The following is a 22,070-nucleotide window of genomic DNA, read 5'->3' as shown; positions in this document are numbered from 1 at the left end:
ACATGATGAGTATGTGAAATATACTACCCACCAGGCTGGAAAGGTAGCCAGATGACATGCTTCCTGCAAATGCCTCTGCTTTTCAGCAGGGAATGAACTAAAAATTTAAAATCGTGAGCTATTTCATTTATTATTAGTTTGGGGGCTGAGGATGGAACCAAGGGCCTCACACATGCCAAGCATGTGCTCCACCAGAGTCACATCCAGGGTCATCATAAATTGTTTTATTTTTTTGTACTGGAGATTGAACCCTGGGGCACTTTGCTACTGAGCCACATCCCCAGCCATATCTATTTTTTATTTTGAGACAGGGTCTCACAAAGTTGCTTATGGCCTCCTTCAGTTGCTGAGGCTGGCCTTGAACTTGTGATCCTCATCTCAGCCTCAAGAGCCACTGGAATTCCAGCCATGCACCACCATATCCTGCATCATAAATTATTTTGAACTGGCCAGCATTAATATTATTTACATCACCCTAGGGCTAGAGATACTAACCCCTGTATCCAGGAAGATGTCAGTCTGCTCTACAGTTGCTCTTGGCTTTGAGAGATGAGGCTGTACTTAGGGTGAGCTGCAACCAGCTGTGGCTGTCTTGTGGAGGTGCAGTCTGCCAGCTTGTAGACTTGAGGTGCTTGAGTGCTTCTGCCAGCTTGGGGTGCTTCTACCCATCATCTCCTGCCAGAAACCACACTGGGGACGCCACAGGGAACAAACATAGTGACCTGGTCTCGGGATTACCCAGAGCTGGCCGACAGGCCTTAAAACACACATGCGGTCTGTCCAGCCTCAACCCCAGCAGCCATGATGCTGACGCCCAGGAAGAACGTGATTGCCCCTTATGAACTTCTCCAAGAAGGACAAGAGTGTGCCTGATCTTCATGTCACGTCTCTCTGCCTTAAGATTACATGCAGGGAGTTGGCCTGGAGAGGTTTCTACGTCTACCCCGCCAACTTGGGCCCCCAGTGTCTCTTGAGATCATTGCTCCTGCTTCTGGAGACTGGACCACACTCTCACATCAGCCATCCTGAGCCCGAGGGTGAGTGGCCTGCAGCTCACACAGGGGAGAAGATAGCACCTGCAGACGGGAACTGTACCCTGTGCTACCAAGAAAGCAGGCTCATCAGGCACTGAATTCTTTTGAGGCAGGTTTGGCAGCCACCTCAGCAGAGTCAGAGGGGGTTATTTTGTGTTGAATAAATTTGGTCCAGAAAATTTTATATTTAAATGAATGTATGCAGATTATCACACACACACAGAAGATGATGTTTATCACCTTGTCCTTAAAGCATCTTGGGGTGGTGTGCCTAGCTTGACCCATTTTAGCTGCCTATTTGATGATTGCGAACCAGTCACCTCCTGGCTCTGTGCCTTGGTGTCCTTTATTAATATCCCACCTTCCTTCATCGCAGCTTTGGGAACTCAAGGAAAATCATATAGAGCTGTAAAAACATTACACAATTGTCAGCTTATATTTAAGTTACAGCACTATCTCAGCCCTGGAAAGGAATATGAGTTTTGAGTGTCTTCCTAGCAGAAACTCCCTTGGAGCCTTAGGCAGATCACTCTGCATGAAAGGTCCGGCTTGTCCAGCTCATGGAATGAAGAATAGTCCTGCAAGCTCAAAGCCACCATGGACGGGGTGACACAAGAGGCCCAGCCTTTGAAGGTGTTTATGTGCATCTCTGTCCAATGCAGCAATCCAGAGCCTTTCCTACGAGGCATGGTGAACGTGAGGACAGCAGAATCTTGGATCTTTAAGGATGGGTGCTGCTGTCCAGGTGGCCTGAGAACTACAGCACATCCAGTCAACAAGCTGAGCAACTGACAGCTGCCTAATGGACTTGATGAGGACTTTCTGTTTCCAACCCCCACTCCAATCTCCCCAGGTACCCAACAGTTAATTAATCCCCTCACCAGAGGCTTCACAAGGAATGCTTTATTCTTTTGCATGGAATTCATACTAGTTTTCTTATGCAATTGCACCAGTTACCTATGTGGCCTTTTGCAGAAGTTACATATGGCAAAAAGAATGCAAACTCTCTAAATAAATAAATAAATAAATAAATATAATTTTAAAGCTGGAATGTGACTTAGTGGTTAAGCATCCCTGGGTTCGTTCCTCAATACAAAAAAAAAAAAAAAAAAAAGAAAGAAAAAAAAGAAAAAGAAAAATCAGTATGTGGCCTAGCCTAGAAAGGAAAGTCATCTCTAATTATCTCATGTCTTAGAATATTTTAATTCAGGCCACCGGCCCACCTGTGTCCACTCAACACATATTTACATCTGCCTGTTGACACATCAGAGCAGAATCTGAGGATACAAAGAGCGAGTTCTTGTCAAGAAACTCAGTCTAATAGGGAAGAAGCAACTAAGCAAATGACTGTGTTTTACTTTTTGTGGAACCAAAGTTCAGACAATATTTCTAAGTAATTAAGTACCCAAGTAATTAGTCATCCAAGGTTAGAAAGCCAGAGCCAGAATTCCAAGCACGGGAGCTATTATTAGACTACAGTCTGTCCTGTACTGTTCTGGTGGGCAGCATTTAAACAGAACTTACCGGATGTCCAATGCAATACCGTAAGGGAAGGCCTGGCAAGTCTTCTATCAGCCAGCATCTAATGGAGGCAGGGTTCCTTTAGCTAGAATTTCTCTCAATGTAAAAATGACTTTAAGAACCAGCAGGTTAAACTGAGTCTCCATAGTGAACAGGAGGTAGCTCTCTGGACTACTGTCTCCAGCTCCTTCAGTCAAGGGAAGCCACAAACTTCCTGAGGACAGGACCAGGGAGAGCAGAGCAGAGATTGGTCCACAGAAGGGGAGCTTTCCATGATGAACTGCACTTAACTCTTCCCTCCATTTGGCAGGTTTCCATGGAAACAGTGGCCTAGAGTAAATTATACTTTTTTTTATTAAAATAGAAACCAAACAAACTACAAATGCTACTTCAATGGCTGTTGAGTTTGTTTTTATTTTTTTTGGCATCCTACTAAGCTAGGAGAGTTGACCATCAGTTATGAAGTAAGGTAAACAGGTTTGTTCCCTTCTACTCACAAAACTTACTTTTTTCTTTCCACTTGCCTTGGGTCATCCGCATTATCTTTCACATTTCACTGTGAAAAATTCCCAACCTATTTTTGCCCATGTGGATTTCCACTCATTATTTAGACCAGTTACCAATGCTTTATGCTGGGGAGACCAATAATCAGTAATATACATGACTGTTTACAAGAAAGATCTAGTAGGAAATATGGAAGCCACCAGATTACAGTAGATCTTGGTAAACACCATGGTTATGAATATCCCAGAGCTCTACATTCTCCCAGTAAGGAGTACCTAATCCCCCCCACACAGGGGGGGAAGATGGTGTGAAGACTCTTAGCTAGATGGTACAATGACTGAGGGCATGGAATGCTTACCCCAGGCATGGGACCAGTGGCTGGATCATGGCCCAGGATGCATCATGGGTAAAGCCCCAAGGCAAAAGATGGGGTAGCAGCTGGGCAGGGGGCACACGGGGTTGGGGTGGGGTGTGAGTTACCATAGTAGGACCAGACCTGTGGGGAAGGGAGGAGGGCACTGGTAGTCTGCAGGCAAGAGTGGACTGTAGGGGAAGAGCCAGCAGCAACACTGGATACAAAACCCTAGATAGTGGCAGGGAGGCCGAGAGGTGCAAGGGATGAGAGAGCCAGTAGGAACAGGATGGGAGGGCTAGGTCACTGACAGGATGAGGCCAGTAACAGCCAGGCAGAAGACTGCTGGGAAAGGGAAAGGCCAAGTGAACTCAAGCCCAGATCTATCCAACCCCTCCCACACACATCTGCTCTCCAACCCAGCCTTTCCAACACCTCTGGTCCTGCTTCCCAGGTCTCTGTGGCAGGAGCTTTGAAGTCACAGCATACCCTCCCAAAGCATCAACCACTTCAGCAACTTGGGAGGGGGAAAAGCTGTGTCACAAACAGCAACATTATAAAATAAATATTTTTTAAAAAGGTAGGAGAGGGCTGGGGTGTAGCTCAGGGGTGGCGTATCTGCCTTGCATGGGTGAAGGCCTGGGTTCCACTGCTGGCAAAACACAAAAATAAAATTTACAGGTATGACAGGTCAATGCTTTATGCTTTCAACTCTGAAGGCTGTGTGTCCCCCGGAAATAAGCAGTCATCCCCTGTACAACTCAAACAATATGGAGGCCACTTTGTTTTATTTGCTTATTTTTTCATGCCTTTCTTTCAGATTAAGAAAGTCTCCTCTTTCTGTCCTTGCTATCAAGTAGGTTACCAGGTACAACCCCCTGGACAGGCTTCTTCAGCTAAGTGCCTTACTGGGTGGTGAAAAGTATCAGTTAACATACTGTCACTTGCGAGCCTGCAGCTGCTCCAGGGAGATGTCCTTGTTCAGAGACCCCAGTAGATCCAACCTGAATCTATTCTTTCCCAGGAGCTAACAAGCGTTATTACTTCTTAAACGGATCCAGGCTGGTTCCTGTACTTCCCAGTGGAGCCTTAATTTACACTGGACCTAGTGCAAGTGCTGGGAACTTCTGCTCGAAAGGCTCCTTAGGAAATGAGATCTGGCACCACAGGCAGAGTGAATTGCTGCCAGAACACCCACTGTCCTCCTTACACTGCTCCACCTCCAGGGACCAGTCTATTACGGTGGGAAAAGAGTCTCACTTCAGGACTTCAAAGATGTCCACCCTACCAAAACCAAACCAGAGAGGCTGCTCGGTTTGGTCTACTTCCTTATGTAAAAGAAAGGCCAGCAGGGAGACTCCCTCAATCTTCAATGTGCTAGCACCACCCACTACCCACCCCTTCCTAAGAAGCTGCGACCTGACCACAACCTCTAGCCTCCACTTTTCTTCCTTGCTTCCACTCCCTCCCAATGCAGTTTTTCCTTTGGGACCTCAACACATTGCCCAGACTGGTCTTCAACTCATAGGCTCACATGATCCTCTTGCCTCAGTCTTTCAAGTAGTTGGGACAATTGCATGCTACTAAACCTGGCACTCTTGTCAGTGTTCACGGAGATGTTTTCACACAACAGTGTGCCCTTTACAAGAGAAAGTGCATTTAATGCATCCTAGAAACCTCTTCGGGAAAGTTTTTTTTTTTTTGGAAAAGTAAAACTAAAATGCTCACATGTTGTAATTTTGCATAACTGACGGATGCAGTTAGTGGATCACCCTATCTTGGTACATGATTTAAGAAGTCTGATACTAATAGTCCTTTTGCTTCAGGTCAGTGTCCTAAACCACGTTCTGCTACCAGCTGGCCAGTTTCCAGAGGACTCAAGTACTGGGTCTGACATCAACCCAGTCAGTATTCTCTAAGAGGGATTTTCTGTTCACCTTTTCCACATCGCCACTGAGCTCCTGCATCTGTCACTTCCAGACCAGCATTACCACCACCCCAAGAACTTGCTAGAAACACTAATACACTGCCCCATAACTATCTGGCAATCTGCTTTAACAAACCTTCCCAGTGCTGACATGGAGAGGTTGAACCCCTGCCTCATCTAGTGACATTTATGGCAGAGATTCTTAACCTGAAATGAGCCCCACACCAAAACCCCAGAATCATAAGTAACCGTGCTTTCTCCTGGAGGAGAAGCTGCTCAGCTCAGCTCCTGAAATTCAATATCCTAAAAGCAGGTGTGCTTTCTGCTTTAGAGCCACCAAATTCTGCAGAATTCACTTTTATAAATACACACAAAGTCAAACTTTTCTCCAAGCCCTTTAATATTCACTTGAACAGCTGAAACATAAACAGTAACAAAACTTCATTTTTTAAAAAAAATGTTACAAGAAAACAGGATCTGGTATGTTATCTGCGTGATCCACCAATTTCCCCATCACCTTTCAGGCATTTCATCAACACTCTGGTTCATATGTTGATTCAAAAAGGTCATAAAAGTGAAAGATGGTAAAAATAACAAACTCACTGAGGTTAACGGAATCAAGCATTTCCTGGTCTCCAGCCATGCAACAGGCTTTACACACTTCCCATTACAAACCAACACGGCTCTAGTTATCTGTTCCCAGGATAGCACTGCTAACCACCAGACTTGCCTGGATTTTAAATGCTTCTTCTTTTTAAGTACAAAATGAACCAAACAATGCATCTTTTTGCCCAAAGAAGTGTGTCACCTGCTCTTATACTCAAGTTGTGCTTCCACAGCTTTCAGATGAGCTCACAGGCATTCAAACTGTTACCTAGTTTACTGAAGCGTGGCATTTCTTCACTGACTTTCTGAACATTATTTGGCCAGCATCCAGGACTTGCTGGTTCTATCACTAAGCATTCAGCAGTCATGATTCTGGGGGAAAGACAGCTGATTTTTTTTAAAACTTAATTTTGTAGTTGTGGTTGGACACAATATCTTTGTTTATTTTTATGTGGCGCTGAGGATCGAATCCACCGCTGAGCTACAACCCCAGCCCCAGCTTTTATTTTTAAGCAAACACTGCAAGCTCTCAAAGGTGGTACTTAATTTCAAAGACAAAAGCCTATTACTGAAATAAGAAAACAGCCTTATTTTCCAGTAGGGAAATCTATTATCTCCAGAGAGCCCAGGGACACACAGCTGATACCACATCATTTCTTGAGGTGGTCAGCCTAAACTGCCCCCATCCTCCCAGCAAGCCCTCATTTCTCTGGACCCATTCTGTCTGCCAAGCTTTTGCCACTCCCATTCCCCACCTATTTTCCCTCTGGCCCTCTGCCCATGTCTGGGCATCAGAGGATTATTTCTTGGCTGTGTGGTTAGTCCCTGGGCAGCTGCCACCATGCTGTTTGGTATTTGAGATCCCATCAGCAAAACTCACTAACAAGCATATAATTATAGGCCACTGCCCCACAAAAGCACACTGTGTCATCACCAGGAAGCACCACTGTTCACAGGCCCAGGAAGCACCTCAGAAAGAGGAAGCAAACATCACAGGGCCTGACATCCCAGCAGCTGAGGAGGCTGAGACAGGAGGATCGCAAATTCAAAACCAGCCTCAGCAATGCAACTCAGTGAGAAGCTGTCTCTAAATAAAATACAAAATAGGGCTGGGGACATGGCTCAGTGGTTGAGTGCCCTTGAGTTCAATCCCCAGAACAAAAACTACAGCAACAACAACAACAAAAAAAAACAAACAAAAAACCCCACACCACCAAGTTCAAATATGTGAGGGTAACTGCCCAAGGCTATGCAGCTAACCAGAGGCAGAAACTAGAGCCATATTCACAAATACAATGAACCCAAGATGAAAGGTAAGAAAAGCCTCTAAGCAACCAAAATGAAGTCTGCTACACAGTAGTCTTCTGGGCCTCTCCACAGATTTGTCAAAACACAGGCAACCCCTAGGAGAAATGCTCCTGAAACAAACAGATGCCATTAAGTACCAAGGATCTTTATTTATTCTCAGTTCTGAAATGGAGTCTGTGACTCAGATAATATGCCACTATTTGAAAATAAAAGGTCCCACCAGCCCCAGTCTTCCCAAATCTTTAGTCACAAGATCACACTTCATTTACCGAACAAGACAATCAAGCTGAAGAATTAAGGAGGTACACTGAAGATAAAAGCAAAAAAGGAATCATCTTACAAGCAGATCATCCCAGTTACTTAAAAAGTTAAGTTTCAGATTAATTTACACAGTAGTGACAAAACTATTTAGTCTCAGTGAAAACGAAGACAGTCATACCATTTAGAAAAGATCAATTCAGAAATACGAATTCAGGCAAGCATGCAGAATTCAGATATTAAAAAAAAAAAATGCAAGGCCTGGCTGCACAAATACACTCAGGTGAATTGCAAACTGAAAGGGACCCTTGAGGGATCAGCAGACCAGTCTCTCCTTCTATGAACGAGGAAAGTGAGCAGACATGTACTGGCAAAGCTCATGTGGCAACACCAGGTGCACACAGATCTAACTCCTGGTGCCACCTGCAACCCCATATACTTAAAATAAGGATATAATACCCAGAACACAGAAGCCCACTGATTTAAATAAGATTTTAGGACTGATACACAGGGAGGAGGTCAAGTTAACACAGCACAGTAGCACACCTCACGTTTCAGAGATGAAATGATCTCTCAAAGATTTAATGCTTCATTTTCATAAACAATAAAGTTTCTATCCAATTTTCTGATTTATAGTAAAATGTACTAGCTTAAAAAATGTGCACTCTTCACACTTTTTTGCCTAACTTTAAAAACTGAGAACTGGCTGTTTTTTAGCCCAAGAAACCTATGCCATGCATACACTTTAACTGCATGTCTTAGGAATACATAAAATCTGTGATATTTTGGTAATTTATAGTGTATTTATAAAATGAAAAGCTCTATCAAAATACACTTTTCACTGGGAAAAATAAATAAAACAAATGAATGGATCTACACAAAGCAAACAATAACTTTGGTAGACTTCAGTGTAGGACAGTCTATAACAAACGCATTTGCCCTTATTCCCCCAGAGCTGCTCATCTTCCAAGTTAACAATTTTTAACATTTTTTATCTGAGATTTTATTATGTTGACGTTTGTTTCTCATTCCACATCATCTTCAGCCAAGCTCTGAGCACTCACAATTCTCTGAAAGAAAAATAAAAATTCAATTTTTGAGTGTCATAAGCATTTTAATCCAGATCCCAAAGTCCAACATAAAATGCTTTGTATTCAAATAAAAAATGGTACTGAATTTCATCTATTCTGATATTTATTTCAACATTTAACACTTTATACATTGCTATCATCTAAGAAAATGATTATTACCACGAACAAATGTAGCACAGTATGGGACTAGCAATCATGTACCGTAAACAAATAGGGATTTTTAGTTTACACTCCCATACAACCTAAGAATAGTGATTAGTGCTTTCAATCATTTTCTGCTCCAAACATTTCCATTTATGGCTCACCGCTATTACAGGAAGGAACACAGCATTCTGCAAACATTTCCACATAACATTTAGACAGCTGAACTGAGTAGAGGAGGACATTTCTACAGAGGGGAATTTAGGTTTCATCCTGAACTGACATTTCAAAAGACACTACCCTCAGGTCAAAGTACTGTCATGCTGCTGTTATAGTTTGGATAGGTTCGTGTGTTGGAAACTTGTTCCCTGGTGTGGTACTACTTAAGTCAGTGGGGTACCACCCTCTAGAGTGATTAGAGTTTCCACAAGTCCCAGTTAGTTCCTGTTACAGGAACTAACCTGGCACCTCCCGGCTTCCTTGCTTCTTCACTGGCACATATGCCCCTTCTGCACATGGTTGGCTCCCTTCCTGCTTCTCTACCTTGTGACAAAGGCAGAGGGCCCTGGTCAACACTGGAACTGTGCTGTTTGACTTTCCCAGCAAATAAAACTGTTAGCCAACAAACTTCTTTATACATTATTCAACACTGCATATTTTGTTATAGCAACAGCAGGTAGACTAAGACAGCTGCCCCTCAACAATATATAACATCAAAGAGAAATCTAATACAGATATAATAGAACTACATTAGTTTAAGTTTAAGTTTAAAAGATTTAGATCAGATTTTTGGTTTTCCAATTCTTTTCTTCAAATCTTCGAGACTTAGTTTTTCAGTCCTTTTCCAATGTAAAAACCAGTCTGAAGGGGCTAGAGACATGGCTCAGTAGCAGTATGTTTATCTAACACACACTAGGTTTGATCCTTAGGACCAAACAACAAGACAGTCTGAAAAATTGGTCAGTTAGTAACTATAAAATTCTGTGACAACTACCCATCATCACCAATTTTTAATCACAATGACTTTGGAAGTCAACATATAGATCAGACAGACATGCTATGCCAAAAAGTAGATTTATTTGGGTTTCTTAGAAAGAACTCAAAATGAACAGAATTTGTTTTAATGAAGTCTTAAGTTATACATTAACCTTTTAAATAAATGGCATTTTGTACTTGAATAGGAATCTGGAGATGTAGTCAAATAGCTCCAAACTTAAAGCCATCTTAGCAGAAACAGAGGTAAAGTGTTTAGACAAGAGAGGCCAGGAATCTATACTCCTCTATGCCCAGAACCAAGCCACCTAACAGAAGGCATGATGTCCCAGAAGAGCAGGCAGAAAACAAATTTTATAAAATAGCTAAGAGTAGCCTTTGGGGACTCAAATACCAAGGCCTAAAATGACTAACACTAAGAAATACATTTCTTGACTCAGGTCTAGGGTACGGACATTTGAAGTTTACACCTGAGGGAAGACAATGTCAAGCACTGGTATCACAAGTATTAGACATTTGCTAGGCTCATTTAAAAACATCCCTATACATTCAACTCTCAGATCCCACTCACTTCTTATTTCATGACACCCCAATTTTTACCTGACTAATTGTTGGGAGCTTAGTCAGAAGCATCTGGAACACTGGTGGTGGAAGAGTTTGCTGTAACACTTGCAGCAACTGCTGTGGCTGTCCACAAACAGCAATTGCGTTTGTCAGATGGTCCACACCTTTCTCATATTCACCTGCAAAATTTACACAAAATTATATGCAACCTAAATTTGGGCTTTTGTCAAAAATTCAACTTTTCACTCAGTCTCTCAGTGGTGCTAACCAAAAACACTGTGCAAGTAAAAAATTAGGAATAATCTATAGGGCATCCATATTAACTGAATATTATGAAGTAAAAAGAATGAGTCACATTATATGTACTAATGTGGAAATCTGCACAATACACAAAACAGGGAAATTAAATATTGAAATATCCAAATACATTACTATTCACATTTCTAAAATACTTCTGAAAGATTACATAAGAAATTGCTAACAATGGAACATTAAAGAGAGAAGTAGAAGATTAGAGGCTTAAGTGAAAAGGGAGACCAAATTTCACTTCAAACCAACCCTTTTGACAATTTGTTACCCCATAAAAAGAAAAAAATCTCAAATGATACTATATTAGGAAAAATGGTCACAATGAAAGCATGACAAGCAGCAGGTTAAAAAAAAACCCCATTATCTCATTATCTCTTGGTAGAATTTATTTTCATTTCTCTGTGAATTTCTTTCAACAGACATTTATAAATAACTTTCAAAAAGTTCAACAAAGGTTGTTTTTGAAGATTTTCATTCAATAAATACTAAGTACTTGTCATGTGGTCCTTGTTCTCAGTTAATTGTTTTAACTCCAAAGAACTGTTAACAAATTTTCTGAACAATACCTTGACTTTATTAAAGTTATTTCAAATTAAGTAATTTATATAGGAATTTCAATGAAGAAAATTATTTAAGAGTTATCGTTCAGGAAAAAAAATGATCTCTTTTGTATTCTTTGGGGGAAAAAAGATAGTTGGGGTTCATTTCTCCAGGTATTGGCTCATGTTTCTTAACTTCTCAATGGAGACATTTACTGCCTTTGCTCCAGATGAAGAATGTCTGCACAGTGAACAACCTTAGATTTTGGAGCAAGGGTAGGTTTGCATAGTATCTAGTATCACATCATTCATGTTGAGGAAAAGGGCAAATATACTCATGACTACCTCTTAGAAAAGACTCGGGTCCTCTAAATTCAGGACTCCTCTCCTATATGCAACCCACCATGCAGTCCATTAGGAATAGGTGTTGAGCCGCTGCGCCTGGTGTTCTTAAGTGATTTTTATGAACAAGTTCACATCACTACTTTACTAATGTACTATATCAATCATTTTACAAGGAATTTGCTTCAGGTTATTAAGCCCAGGGGGCCCCTTTACTCCACAATCCTGCTGTTTCTGAACTTTCTCCTTAATCCAAGGACAGCACAAACGTTAAACCAATTCAGATTTATTCTAAACCGAGTTGACAATGACATGAGAAGGTGTACTATAAAACAGATTAAGGGTACTACAAAAACAGTTGTATTTTGAGCCTTTACACAAAGGTAATAACTGTTTTGGACCGTCTCTACCAGTCTGGGGCGCTCCCCCCAACCACGCTCCATACAATGGCCAATCTTCTTCTACCATATTATACACTCACACAAGCTTGAGGGGACTAAGCACGTTTCAGGTTCCACCATCAGACTCCATGTGCACAACCCTATAAACTAAGTACAAGCATGGGTATCATGACTGTCACTCTTGATGTTCTTCCTTTAAGAAATATTATAGTTATAGATGAATGCAGCACTTTTATTTTTAAGTGGTGCTGAGGACCTAATCCAGTGCCTCACATGTGCTAGGCAAGTGCTCTACTACTGAGCCACAACCCCAGCTCTGTGATGTTCCTTTATTTGATCCTGAATCTGGTATATTATGGTGTTTCTTATTCTACAGTCTGAGCAGCTGAGAAATCTTTAGGTCCAAGTCTGAGGTATCTAATGGTATCTGCATATAAATAAAGGGTTTCTTCAAGGACACTGTTAACCTCTCAACTACGATCAGAAACAGCTCTCTCTCTCCTGCTAATGTGGAAATTATAGATGTGTCATCTATGCACTGAGGATACCTTCCGATTATGCTGACCATTGTTGCTGGGTTGCATGTAGCCACCATCTTAACCTGCTATAAATGATGCACATCACAAGAGAACCAACTCAGGTTTGTGCACTGATCCATATAATGGTTGGTACAGTTGTGGGTGCTAAGATAGGCTGATTCACTCAGTTCCTCCTTGTGAATAGATAACCTTAGGGCCTTAAATCTCTTCTGAACCAGCCCTGGAAATAATCTTTTCTATGGATCCAACATTGCTGAATGGTGTATTCAAGACATATAAGTAAGTCAATGTTATATTTCAATACAACATAAATCAAAATAATATAACATAAGTCTATAAGTCAACTTCAGCTTCCTTCCTGTATAAAGTGGATATTGTTACTACTTTTGCTAACTGGATAACCAGATTAAAAGTGAAATCTACAACTCCAACAGCATCAAAAGCACCATATATCTATTACACAGCACAGAGGACCACAGTAGCAGTGCCATTTGAGATTAAGTATTGTGTTAGGGGAATGTTCTTTCCCTTTTACCAATGCCTGGGTCCTCTTTCTCTCGATGTTGGGGAAATTAAAGCACATGGTCCATAAGGGACCTGGAAATATTTCTTGACTGGCATCTATCTCACAGTCATACTTAAAACATTTGATAGGTTTTCCTACTCACTTTTAAAAAATTTTACTGCAACCACTCCACCACTGAGTTACAACCCCAGCCCCTACTCACTTATTTTTGTTTAATCTTTTTTTTTTTTTTTGTAGAAGGACAGAATGCCTTTATTTTATTTTTGCTACAGCCCCAGCCCCTATTCACTTGTTTTTAATCATTCCTAATTTGTTGTCAATCTGAATACAGTGGTTAGACAATCCATGGACTCTCCTCCTTCCTCAATCTCCCAAGTTGCTGGGATTATAACCATGTACCACCATGCCCAACTCAAAGCACCTCTTAATACTACTGATAGAATAAATGGGGCATAAGGTAATGAAAAGCTTTAATTCTGGATCAGATTATTGACTGGTTCTGAAATAAGAGTTTTGAATTTACCATGTGACCTCAAGGTAAATTAACTTTCTCTAGGACTAAGATTAGCCATTCCTTCCCTTATATACTGGAAAAGACCTCAAGATTAGATGGGAGAATTGAGAAACACATTCCTGGGTGGGAGGGGAAGGGAGAGGGCATGGGATTAGCAACTATGGTGGAATGTGATGGACATTATTATCCAAAGTACATGTATAAAGAGATGAATTGGTGTGAATATACTTCATATACAACCAGAGATATGAAAAATTGAGCTCTATGTATACTAAGAATTATATTGCATTCTGCTGTCACATATAAATTAGAGAAATACATTCCTAACTTTCCTTCCTTCTGTTATTATTTATACTGCACTGTGGCTATTTACTCTAAAAGGCTCAAAAATAACCTCACTGTAAAGATTACTTATTATATCCTCTATATAAAATGACGGAGCAAGTAACTAACTTAAAATACATGATGGACAATGATAACCCACAAGGAATATTTCTTCCCGGAGTCAATCTTATAAAATGATCCTCACATTATTAAGTACCTGAAACCCCATCTTGAAACGTTTAGAATTCCTTTTTCCTAAAACAGCCAAACTACACAAGCAAACCCCCTTTCCATTATAAGTTTACATTGGTGTAAAGACTTTCTGTCTAGTTCCTCCATCTTCAGTGACTATCACCTTGAGCTAGCAGCTCTTCACCGAGTTGTATTTCTTCAAGGAAGAACTTCTGAACAGCTTCAGCATCTTTAAGGTCTGGTAACTGTTTGGAAACAGAATATTTAGTAAGTGATACCAAAATTAAATCCCAAGGATATAACCCATACACAGAAAAATAAAAAGACTTCTTCCCCCAAAACTCCTAAATAACAACAAATGAAAGAAAAACATTTATTGATCAAATTGGTATCTGAATAGTTCTTAGTTCTTAACCAGAACAAATGCTCAACATCATATAGTTCACGGTGGTGCATGCCTGTAATCCCAGCTATTCAGGACACTGAAGTAGAGGGTCACAAGTTCCAAGCCAGTTTGGACACTACAGTGAGAACCTGACCCTGAGCTCAAACCCCAATACCTCAGGAAGAAATAAAAAGGAAAGCTTTGAATCAAACATAAAAAATGAAGGGTACAAATACCTACACCATCTATATACTTTGCTCTTTATGCTGAGCTAGTCTTTTTTTTTTTTTTTTGCGGTTACAAACAACTATAAGCAGCTTTTAAAATAAGTTTGAATTTCTGTTTTTATTTCATAGATTATACATTACCACATTAAATGACTATAATAGACAATTCCACTAGATATAAAAAAATATTTCAGAAAACGGAGGTATTGACTTTCCAAGCATACAGTAAATATTTGATTATATTCCAGCATCTAAAAACACATTAATGGGACTGGGGAAGTAGCTCAGTGGAAGAGCCACTACTTGGCATGGGTAAAGACCAGATTTCATCCCCAACAACACACATAAACCAAGACCCAAAACAGAACCCCATATGTTTATTCTCTTATATCCACACAATGAACATATCACATGTGTCAGAAAGGTAATTTGGACATGTAGATAAACCTATGTAGTCAGTAAAAATAATCATAGATTTGAACATAAAAAATAACAGATTTACATACAACAAGGTTAAAACTAGTCAGGGCATTGGGATTCTGGATCAGTGTGAATAATCTTGAATAATTTTGGATATGAATAACATGGTTCTTTTAAAGGAACTTGGAACAAGGGAATTAAAATCAACAGTTTCTATATTTTATCATTTTGAAGCAGCTGAGAACACTTTAATCCCCCCTTTAAAAAAAAGACATTTATTTATTTACTTATTTATTTACCTACCTACCTACCTATTTATTCATCTATCTATCCTTTCTTTTATGTGGTGTTGAGGATCGAACCAGGGCCTCACACATGCTAGACAAGCACTGTACCACTGAGCCACACAACCCCAGCTAATACTTTTAACCTTCTGGTGAAAATATCTTTTGGAGACTATCATCTGATTGCCTCAAACTACTCCCTTGTTTAGTAGCTACATGCTGTTACTGCCAACAGAGAACTAGATGACCTACAGTTAAACTAAGTTATTCACCCATTCACAAACTACATTTCAAACAGAAAATAAATGTCCAACATCAACTAGCTTTCTCAAAACCAGAAGCAGATTTTTAGATAATATTTCAATAAAAAATAAAATGCATGGGTCTGGGGCTGTGGCTCAGTGGTAGAGCACTTGCCTAGCATGTGTGAGGCACCAGGTTCAATTCTCAGAACCACATATAAATAAATAATTTATTAGATTTAACAGGATATTAACTAATAATAAGTAAAGGTCCATTGACAACTAAACAATATTAATAAAAAAGAATAAAATACATAACATAATCTAAACAAAAATCAGACTTGAGTATTACCTTGGAAAGCCCAGCTCTCTCCTTGGCAAGCTTCTGTTTCTTTCTTCCTACAAGAAATGTTATGTACATATTTTCATTTGCCATTATCAAAATGAGAATCAAAGTAAGTCTGATTGTGGTGGCAGTCATTAATACTATTTGCAAAACATGGGTGACGTTAAAATCTCAGCTTCCCTGGACTCCTTGTGATCTGTCAGGGACACATAAATAGTTCTGGTCAGTAAGCCTTCTTCCTCTAGGTTATCAAGCCAAACAATTCAGAGGATGAAGACTGCTCTAACAGCTGAATCTCAACAGAGCTAACATGGAACAGAAGCAAGAATTAGGCAACAGGTTCTTATACTACTGAAATCTTAAATTAAGTACTGCTACCTAGTTAAGGAGAATAAAAGCCTCTGTCTAGATTGTCTAATTTGAATTATACTATTAAATACCTGGAAAAGTAATAACTATTAAAAACCACTATGACAGGGCCAATAATCACGTGGCATAACTAATACTGCTTATTAGCTAGAGAAACTTAGGGAAAGTAAATCTCTTAACTCTCCAACAACAAAGCCTATCTAACCTTATAGGAATAGAGAAACAAAAGCCATAAAACAAGCAACATCCCCTGAATACTTAGTGTCAGTAAATGCCTGAAGAAGTATCCTGTTTGCATAAATCTAGACATGGTTAATTTACAATGGACTACTCTGTGAGTACACTCTTTTCTGATTCTATCCCTACAAACAAAGTAGATTTAATCATACCAGTATCCCTTGCCAACTCTAGTCCCTCATAATACACAAAGTGCTGCCACTTTAAGGCGAATTAAAAAACAATTCTGGGGCTGGGGATGTGGCTCAAGCGGTAGTGCGCTTGCCTGGCAGGCGTGCGGCCCGGGTTCGATCCTCAGCACCACATACAAAGATGTTGTGTCTGCCGAAAACTAAAAAATAAATAATAATTCTCTCTCTCTCTAAAAAAAAAAAAAAAACAATTCTAACCATTTCAACACAAAAATAAAAGTTGACTTTACATAAAGACTACCAATTTTTCTTATATACTACCTTTACTAAAGTGTTCATCACTGCATGACTAAGTGTGAAAAACAAACACAGAACATAATTCTACCCTTTATCTGCTTAAGGGTTTTGGCCCTCTTCAGGCAGAAAACAACCAATGATAACAGAAAAGACTACCTAACAGGTAGACATGTACAGATTGGCCCTGCACTGGAAGGGGAGCAGTAAGACTAGAAGACTGTAGGTACTGGGGATTGAACCCAGAAGTGCTATACCACAGAGATACATTCCCAGCCCTTTTTCATTTTTTGAGATGGGGTCTTGCTGAATTACTAAGGGTTTTACTAAATTGCTAAGGCTGGTCTCCAACTTGCAATCTTCCTGCCTCAGATTCCAGGGTCACAGTACACCAACATGCCTGGTCTAAATACAAATGAGAAAATTTTCCAAGGTCACTAGTAAGCAATCAAGCTGAACTTCAGAGCACATGTCCTCAAACATGATTCTATTTTGCCTCTCTACTCAACAGCATAAAGCAGTAAAGACATACCCGTAAAAAAAAAAAAAAAAAAAGGCTTTTCAGAAATGAACAAAAGAAGTTTGTGTAATTAACAGTGAAAAATTCACTAAAACAGAATTTGGGGAAAATGACAAAATTTGACAATGAAACCCAGTAGAATGAAATTTGTTTCCATTTGTGATCAACAGAGTGAGGAGGAGTATATGGTGTCACTGCATAGTGTGAATGACACATCAGCAAAGTTTAAAATAAAGACATTGTGTTCACCTAAAACAAACAAAAAAAGCCAAAAGGACTTACACATTCAATCTGCAAAACTAGGCCTTGACTCAGTATTTGCTGATATTCATCTCAAAAAATTTGAGACCTCAGTTAAAACAGGGATGTGTACTTTCAAAAATATCCACAAAATATAAGCTTACTTACAAGTCACAAATCATTTTTAAAGCTAGCTTAAAAAAGTTCTAATGATGTATCATTTTACACAGCATGTATAACCAGAGGTTGTAACACAAAGTTACTTTCCCTTTTTATTTTTTGAGATGGGGTACAATTTGGAGACCAGTCTTGGCAATTTAGCAAAACCCTTTACACAGCATGTATACAATTGGCACTATAATTTGGAGATTAAATTTCACTTATGATTACTCAGATTGATAAAAAAAAATTATGCTTTAAGAGTATTGAAAGGGGCTGTAGGTATAAAACTTCGGTAAAACATGGGCCCAGTTTACACAAAACCCTGGGGTTCGATCCTTAGCATGCACACACAGCATACTGATAATTTGGTAACAGAAAACAAAAAGTATCAACAAATCAGAATCCCAAACTACCCCCAAACCTTTATGTGGTGTTGAGGATCGAACCAGGGCCTCACACATGCTAGACAAGCGCCTCTATTAAAAAAAAAAAAAATCTAAATGACTGATTTGAAGAACTATTCATTGCAAATATAAATATTCGAAGTATTCTATTGGAAATTAGACTAGAGAAATTCAAATTTAAAAGAACTGAAATGAACTTCATTCCACAAACACAAAATACCCCAAATCTTAGTATCAACCATACAACTTTAAACAAACTGCAAAATTACCACGAATCAAAGATGTTTACTTGTTAGCAAAAAACATCAATTAAAATCTCTAGCATTCACCAATTACTGTGTCTAAACTCTATACTTTAATCACATCATTTACAAAAAAGCTTGAAGTTGTTACTGCTGGAGCTAGTAATCCACTTAAAATGATCACATCACGGCTAAAGCTAGAAAAAAATTTGAACTGAAAGTGATGGAAAAGGCACTCTGAGAATAACTGTCTCAATTCGGCTAAAATGATACTTCTTATTATTTCTTTAACCAAAAACCAGTTTTCTTGCCTGGTATGGTGGCACTTGTCTGTAACGGCAAGTTGGAGGCCAGCCTAGGCAACTTAGACCCTGCCTCAAAATAAAAAGGGTTGGGGGTATAGGTCAGTAGTAGAGGGCTTCCCTACCAACCTCAGTACTTAGGGGAGGAAGAAACAGATCTTCAAATCTTCCAAAGGTATAATTAATCTACTTTTATGGAGCTCTGCACCTGCATCCCCACCCCCAATACATTTTTGAAACCATAGATTTGTATTCCAACAGTCATCCTTAACGGTCGGCATTTACATCATAAATCGTGGGGAGCACTTCACACTTTATTTTCCCCCAAACCAACAAGAGGCAAGCCGCATTACCTGATTTTACAGCTAAGGAAATTAAGATGCAGAAAGCCCAAGATCACGCGGCTCATCAGTGACCAACCCGGGCGTGGAAACCCAGTGTCTGAGCCCAGAACAGCGCTCTTTCCGTGAGACTACCTAGCGGTAAATGAACCAAATCCACGGTTTCACTCCTCGCTAACGCCTGGAGCCAGACCGTGCTGCACCGCGGGCCTACGACCAGCGCGCTCCAGAACGCGGGTCAAGAGCCGCGTGCGGCTACGGACCACGTGCGGCGATATGGTTCCACGGAATTAAACACTCAGTACCAAGCAGAGCGGCCACTTCTTGTGCGACCGCGGCCTTAACAACCCACATGGCTGAGCCACCTGGACGGATTACAAAAATATTTCTTATTAAAACAAATCTGCTTTTCTATTGCTGCGAACAAAGGTCCCCCCGAAACGCAAGGCGGCCTAAGAACGTTTCTGGGGACATGATTTCCCTCGGGAAGCGGCTCTTAAAAGATGTCGCAGGTATGAAATGAGGCTGAGCCACGAGAGAGGCGCAGCCCTTTGGACTCCCCCGCAATTTCTCTAGCATTCACTCATATCTTGGAAGCACTCGGCGAAGCCGCCAAGAGGGTTTAAGAATGCAACGGCCGCAGTGGGCATGCGGGTTCCGGCCCAGGCTGAACTCCGTCTAGTAAAGAGGCTCGACCTTCGGATTAAGGACGGAGGCTTAGAACGGTGCATGGCCCAAGAAGAGGCCGCGCCCGCCACCAAGATGGAGGGGCGCCGCGCGGTCCCACTCACGTTCCCGAAGCCTGTTCTTGAAGTTGGGGTCGCTCCGTCTTTTGCGGTCGAAGTAGATGCAGTAGCCGATGAAGAGGGCCCCACACACGCCGGCGGCGATGGCGCTGTTCCGGCCCACCATCTTCCCTCAGTGCGGCGAACCCGCCGCGAACACTCGAAAGAGCCTCGCCGCCCGTCGCTCTGGACGCCGGAAGGAGGAACAGGCGCTTCCGGCTCCGAGGACCCCGGGGCGCTCGCGTTGGTGCCTGCGCGGCGGAGTGCGCCAACACGCACGCACGCACGCACAGCCTGCGACCCCAGCGAGTGCGGCGGAGCGGCGGGCGCTAGGGATCTTCGCCCGCAAGAACAAAGGTAGAAGGCCGCTGCCTACTGAGCTTCGTCTTGCAGTTGATTCCGGCGGCCTGTGACGTGCACTTTCCTTGCAAGTCCGGTCCTGATCGAGTTGGACACAGTAATTCACTTAAAAAAGGATGTTGCGGGCTGGGGTTGTGGCTCAGTGGTGGAGTGCTCACCTAGCATGCTTGAGGCACTGGGTTCAATCCTCAGCGCCATATAAAAATAAAATAAAGTTATTGTGTCCACCTAGAACTAGAAAATAAATACTAAACAGTATGCTGCAATAGGTGTCATGAGATGTGCGAGAAAAATAGGGCAACTCCGTAGAACATGCATGGAACATGCGCCTCTCCAATGGCCGGCTCTGATTTGCGCCCAGGTTTGCAATCTGATTTTACAGCCCTTTCAGTGCATTGGACCAGAGAAGATAATAGGTAACACTAGGTGCGAGGTCCCCAGGCTCGTGGCCGGTCTGAGGCATAGCAGTCTACAGAGGACTGTCCCTGCACCCTATGAGCCAGGCCGAGGCACCGTGGAGACCTGCACTCACAGGTCATCTAGGAAAGGCCTGCGTTAAGTGCTGAGGAACCTGAGCCCCCCAAGACTGGAAGTCAGACCTGGCGAACATGTGCATCTGCTCCGAATGGGGTGGGGCAAGAGGGTGTGGAGGTGGAGTGAATGATTTGACTCGGGATTGCACACAAGAGATCCACAAAACACAATTTTTGTTATATCCCGCATACACACATTTTCGTTCTCATTCCCTAAAGCTGACAGCAAACCTCAATTACTGAAGGAGGTTATGTCCTGAGCCTCAGCCCTGTGGAACAAAAAACTTGCAGAGTCTGAGGGATTCTCATTGGTAGAGAGCTAGTTTAGCATGCACAATGCCTTGTGTTCAATCCCCAGCACCCCTTCCAAGGAAAAGAGAAATCAGACTTGTAAAAGGCCACACAGCTGACAATGAGAGGCCTCCTGAAAATAAGATTATGTGGTCACATTATGACTCCTGAATAAACACAAACAGGTACTACTCTCCCCCTCAGTCTTGTGTGGAGTAAATGCAATGTTAGTGTTGAGAGAGCTACTGTGAGATATACAATATACCAGGCAACACGTTAATACAAAAGCAAAACTCTAATGAAAAACATGTACATTTACACTTTAGAAATGTTTTCAGGCTGGAAGTCACCTCAACAAGGTTCAGGTGGACTCTTGTGAAATTATCATAACCAGTATTTTTAAATAGAATAAAAAAATTATCATGTCAGTTAAATATACTCATGTTTATACTGGTCACTATGTAAAATTAAAGATAATTTTAGTCACAAAAACACGAGACCACTGATCTCCATCCAATCAAAATATTTAGGTACAGAAATTGCTGAAGGTCAGAGTTGATGAGCTAGATCAAAAACCCACTGAAGCCAGGCAAGGTGGTGCATGCCTTTAATCCCAGCAGCTCAGGAACTGAGGCAGGAGGATCCCAGTCTCAGCAACTTAGCAAGGCACTAAGTTACTCAGTGAAACCCTAATAAAATACAAAAAAGGGCTGGGGACGTGGCTCAGTACCACACAACAACAAAAAATACAACCACTCCAGGGCTCTGTACATGAAAGCTGGAAACAAACTATGCAAGCTATGTTCAGGGCACTAAGTTCCATCTGATCCCAGTGAGAAAGTACTTGGGTAAGTGATGTAAAGCATTCCTTTATATTCTCATTCTAAGTGAGAATTCTTTAACCCTGCATTTTAAGCCCAGAATCATTATTAGAAAATACATTCACAAGGCAGAGTTGGGGGGGGGGGGG

The 22,070-nt window shown here is 41.2% G+C and overlaps 1 protein-coding gene and 1 non-coding gene across 2 annotated transcripts; both read right to left on the bottom strand.

The window, feature by feature from the left end:
* Nucleotides 1-7,376: 7,376 nt before the first annotated feature.
* On the bottom strand, nt 7,377-20,128 carry Tomm20 (translocase of outer mitochondrial membrane 20). Its single transcript, XM_046432070.2, has 5 exons — nt 19,923-20,128; nt 15,896-15,942; nt 14,149-14,230; nt 10,336-10,478; nt 7,377-8,580 (listed from the first exon to the last, which is right to left on the bottom strand). Exons 1-5 carry the CDS (start codon nt 20,041-20,043, stop codon nt 8,536-8,538), a joined length of 438 nt encoding a protein of 145 aa, XP_046288026.1. The 5' UTR covers nt 20,044-20,128; the 3' UTR covers nt 7,377-8,535.
* LOC124084790 (small nucleolar RNA SNORA14) lies at nt 19,633-19,765 on the bottom strand. Its single transcript, XR_006849244.1, has one exon. It is a non-coding gene; the product is annotated as a small nucleolar RNA SNORA14 (small nucleolar RNA).
* Nucleotides 20,129-22,070: the final 1,942 nt, after the last annotated feature.

The sequence above is a fragment of the Marmota monax genome, unplaced genomic scaffold, assembly GCF_021218885.2.
Source record: "Marmota monax isolate L192 unplaced genomic scaffold, Marmota_monax_Labrador192_F-V1.1 WCK01_AAM20220418_F8-fsc00071, whole genome shotgun sequence".
In the NCBI taxonomy this organism is placed as follows: Eukaryota; Metazoa; Chordata; class Mammalia; order Rodentia; family Sciuridae; genus Marmota; species Marmota monax.
The sequence above is the reverse complement of the archived record's forward strand: the minus strand, read 5'-3'. Positions and strand labels throughout refer to the sequence as shown.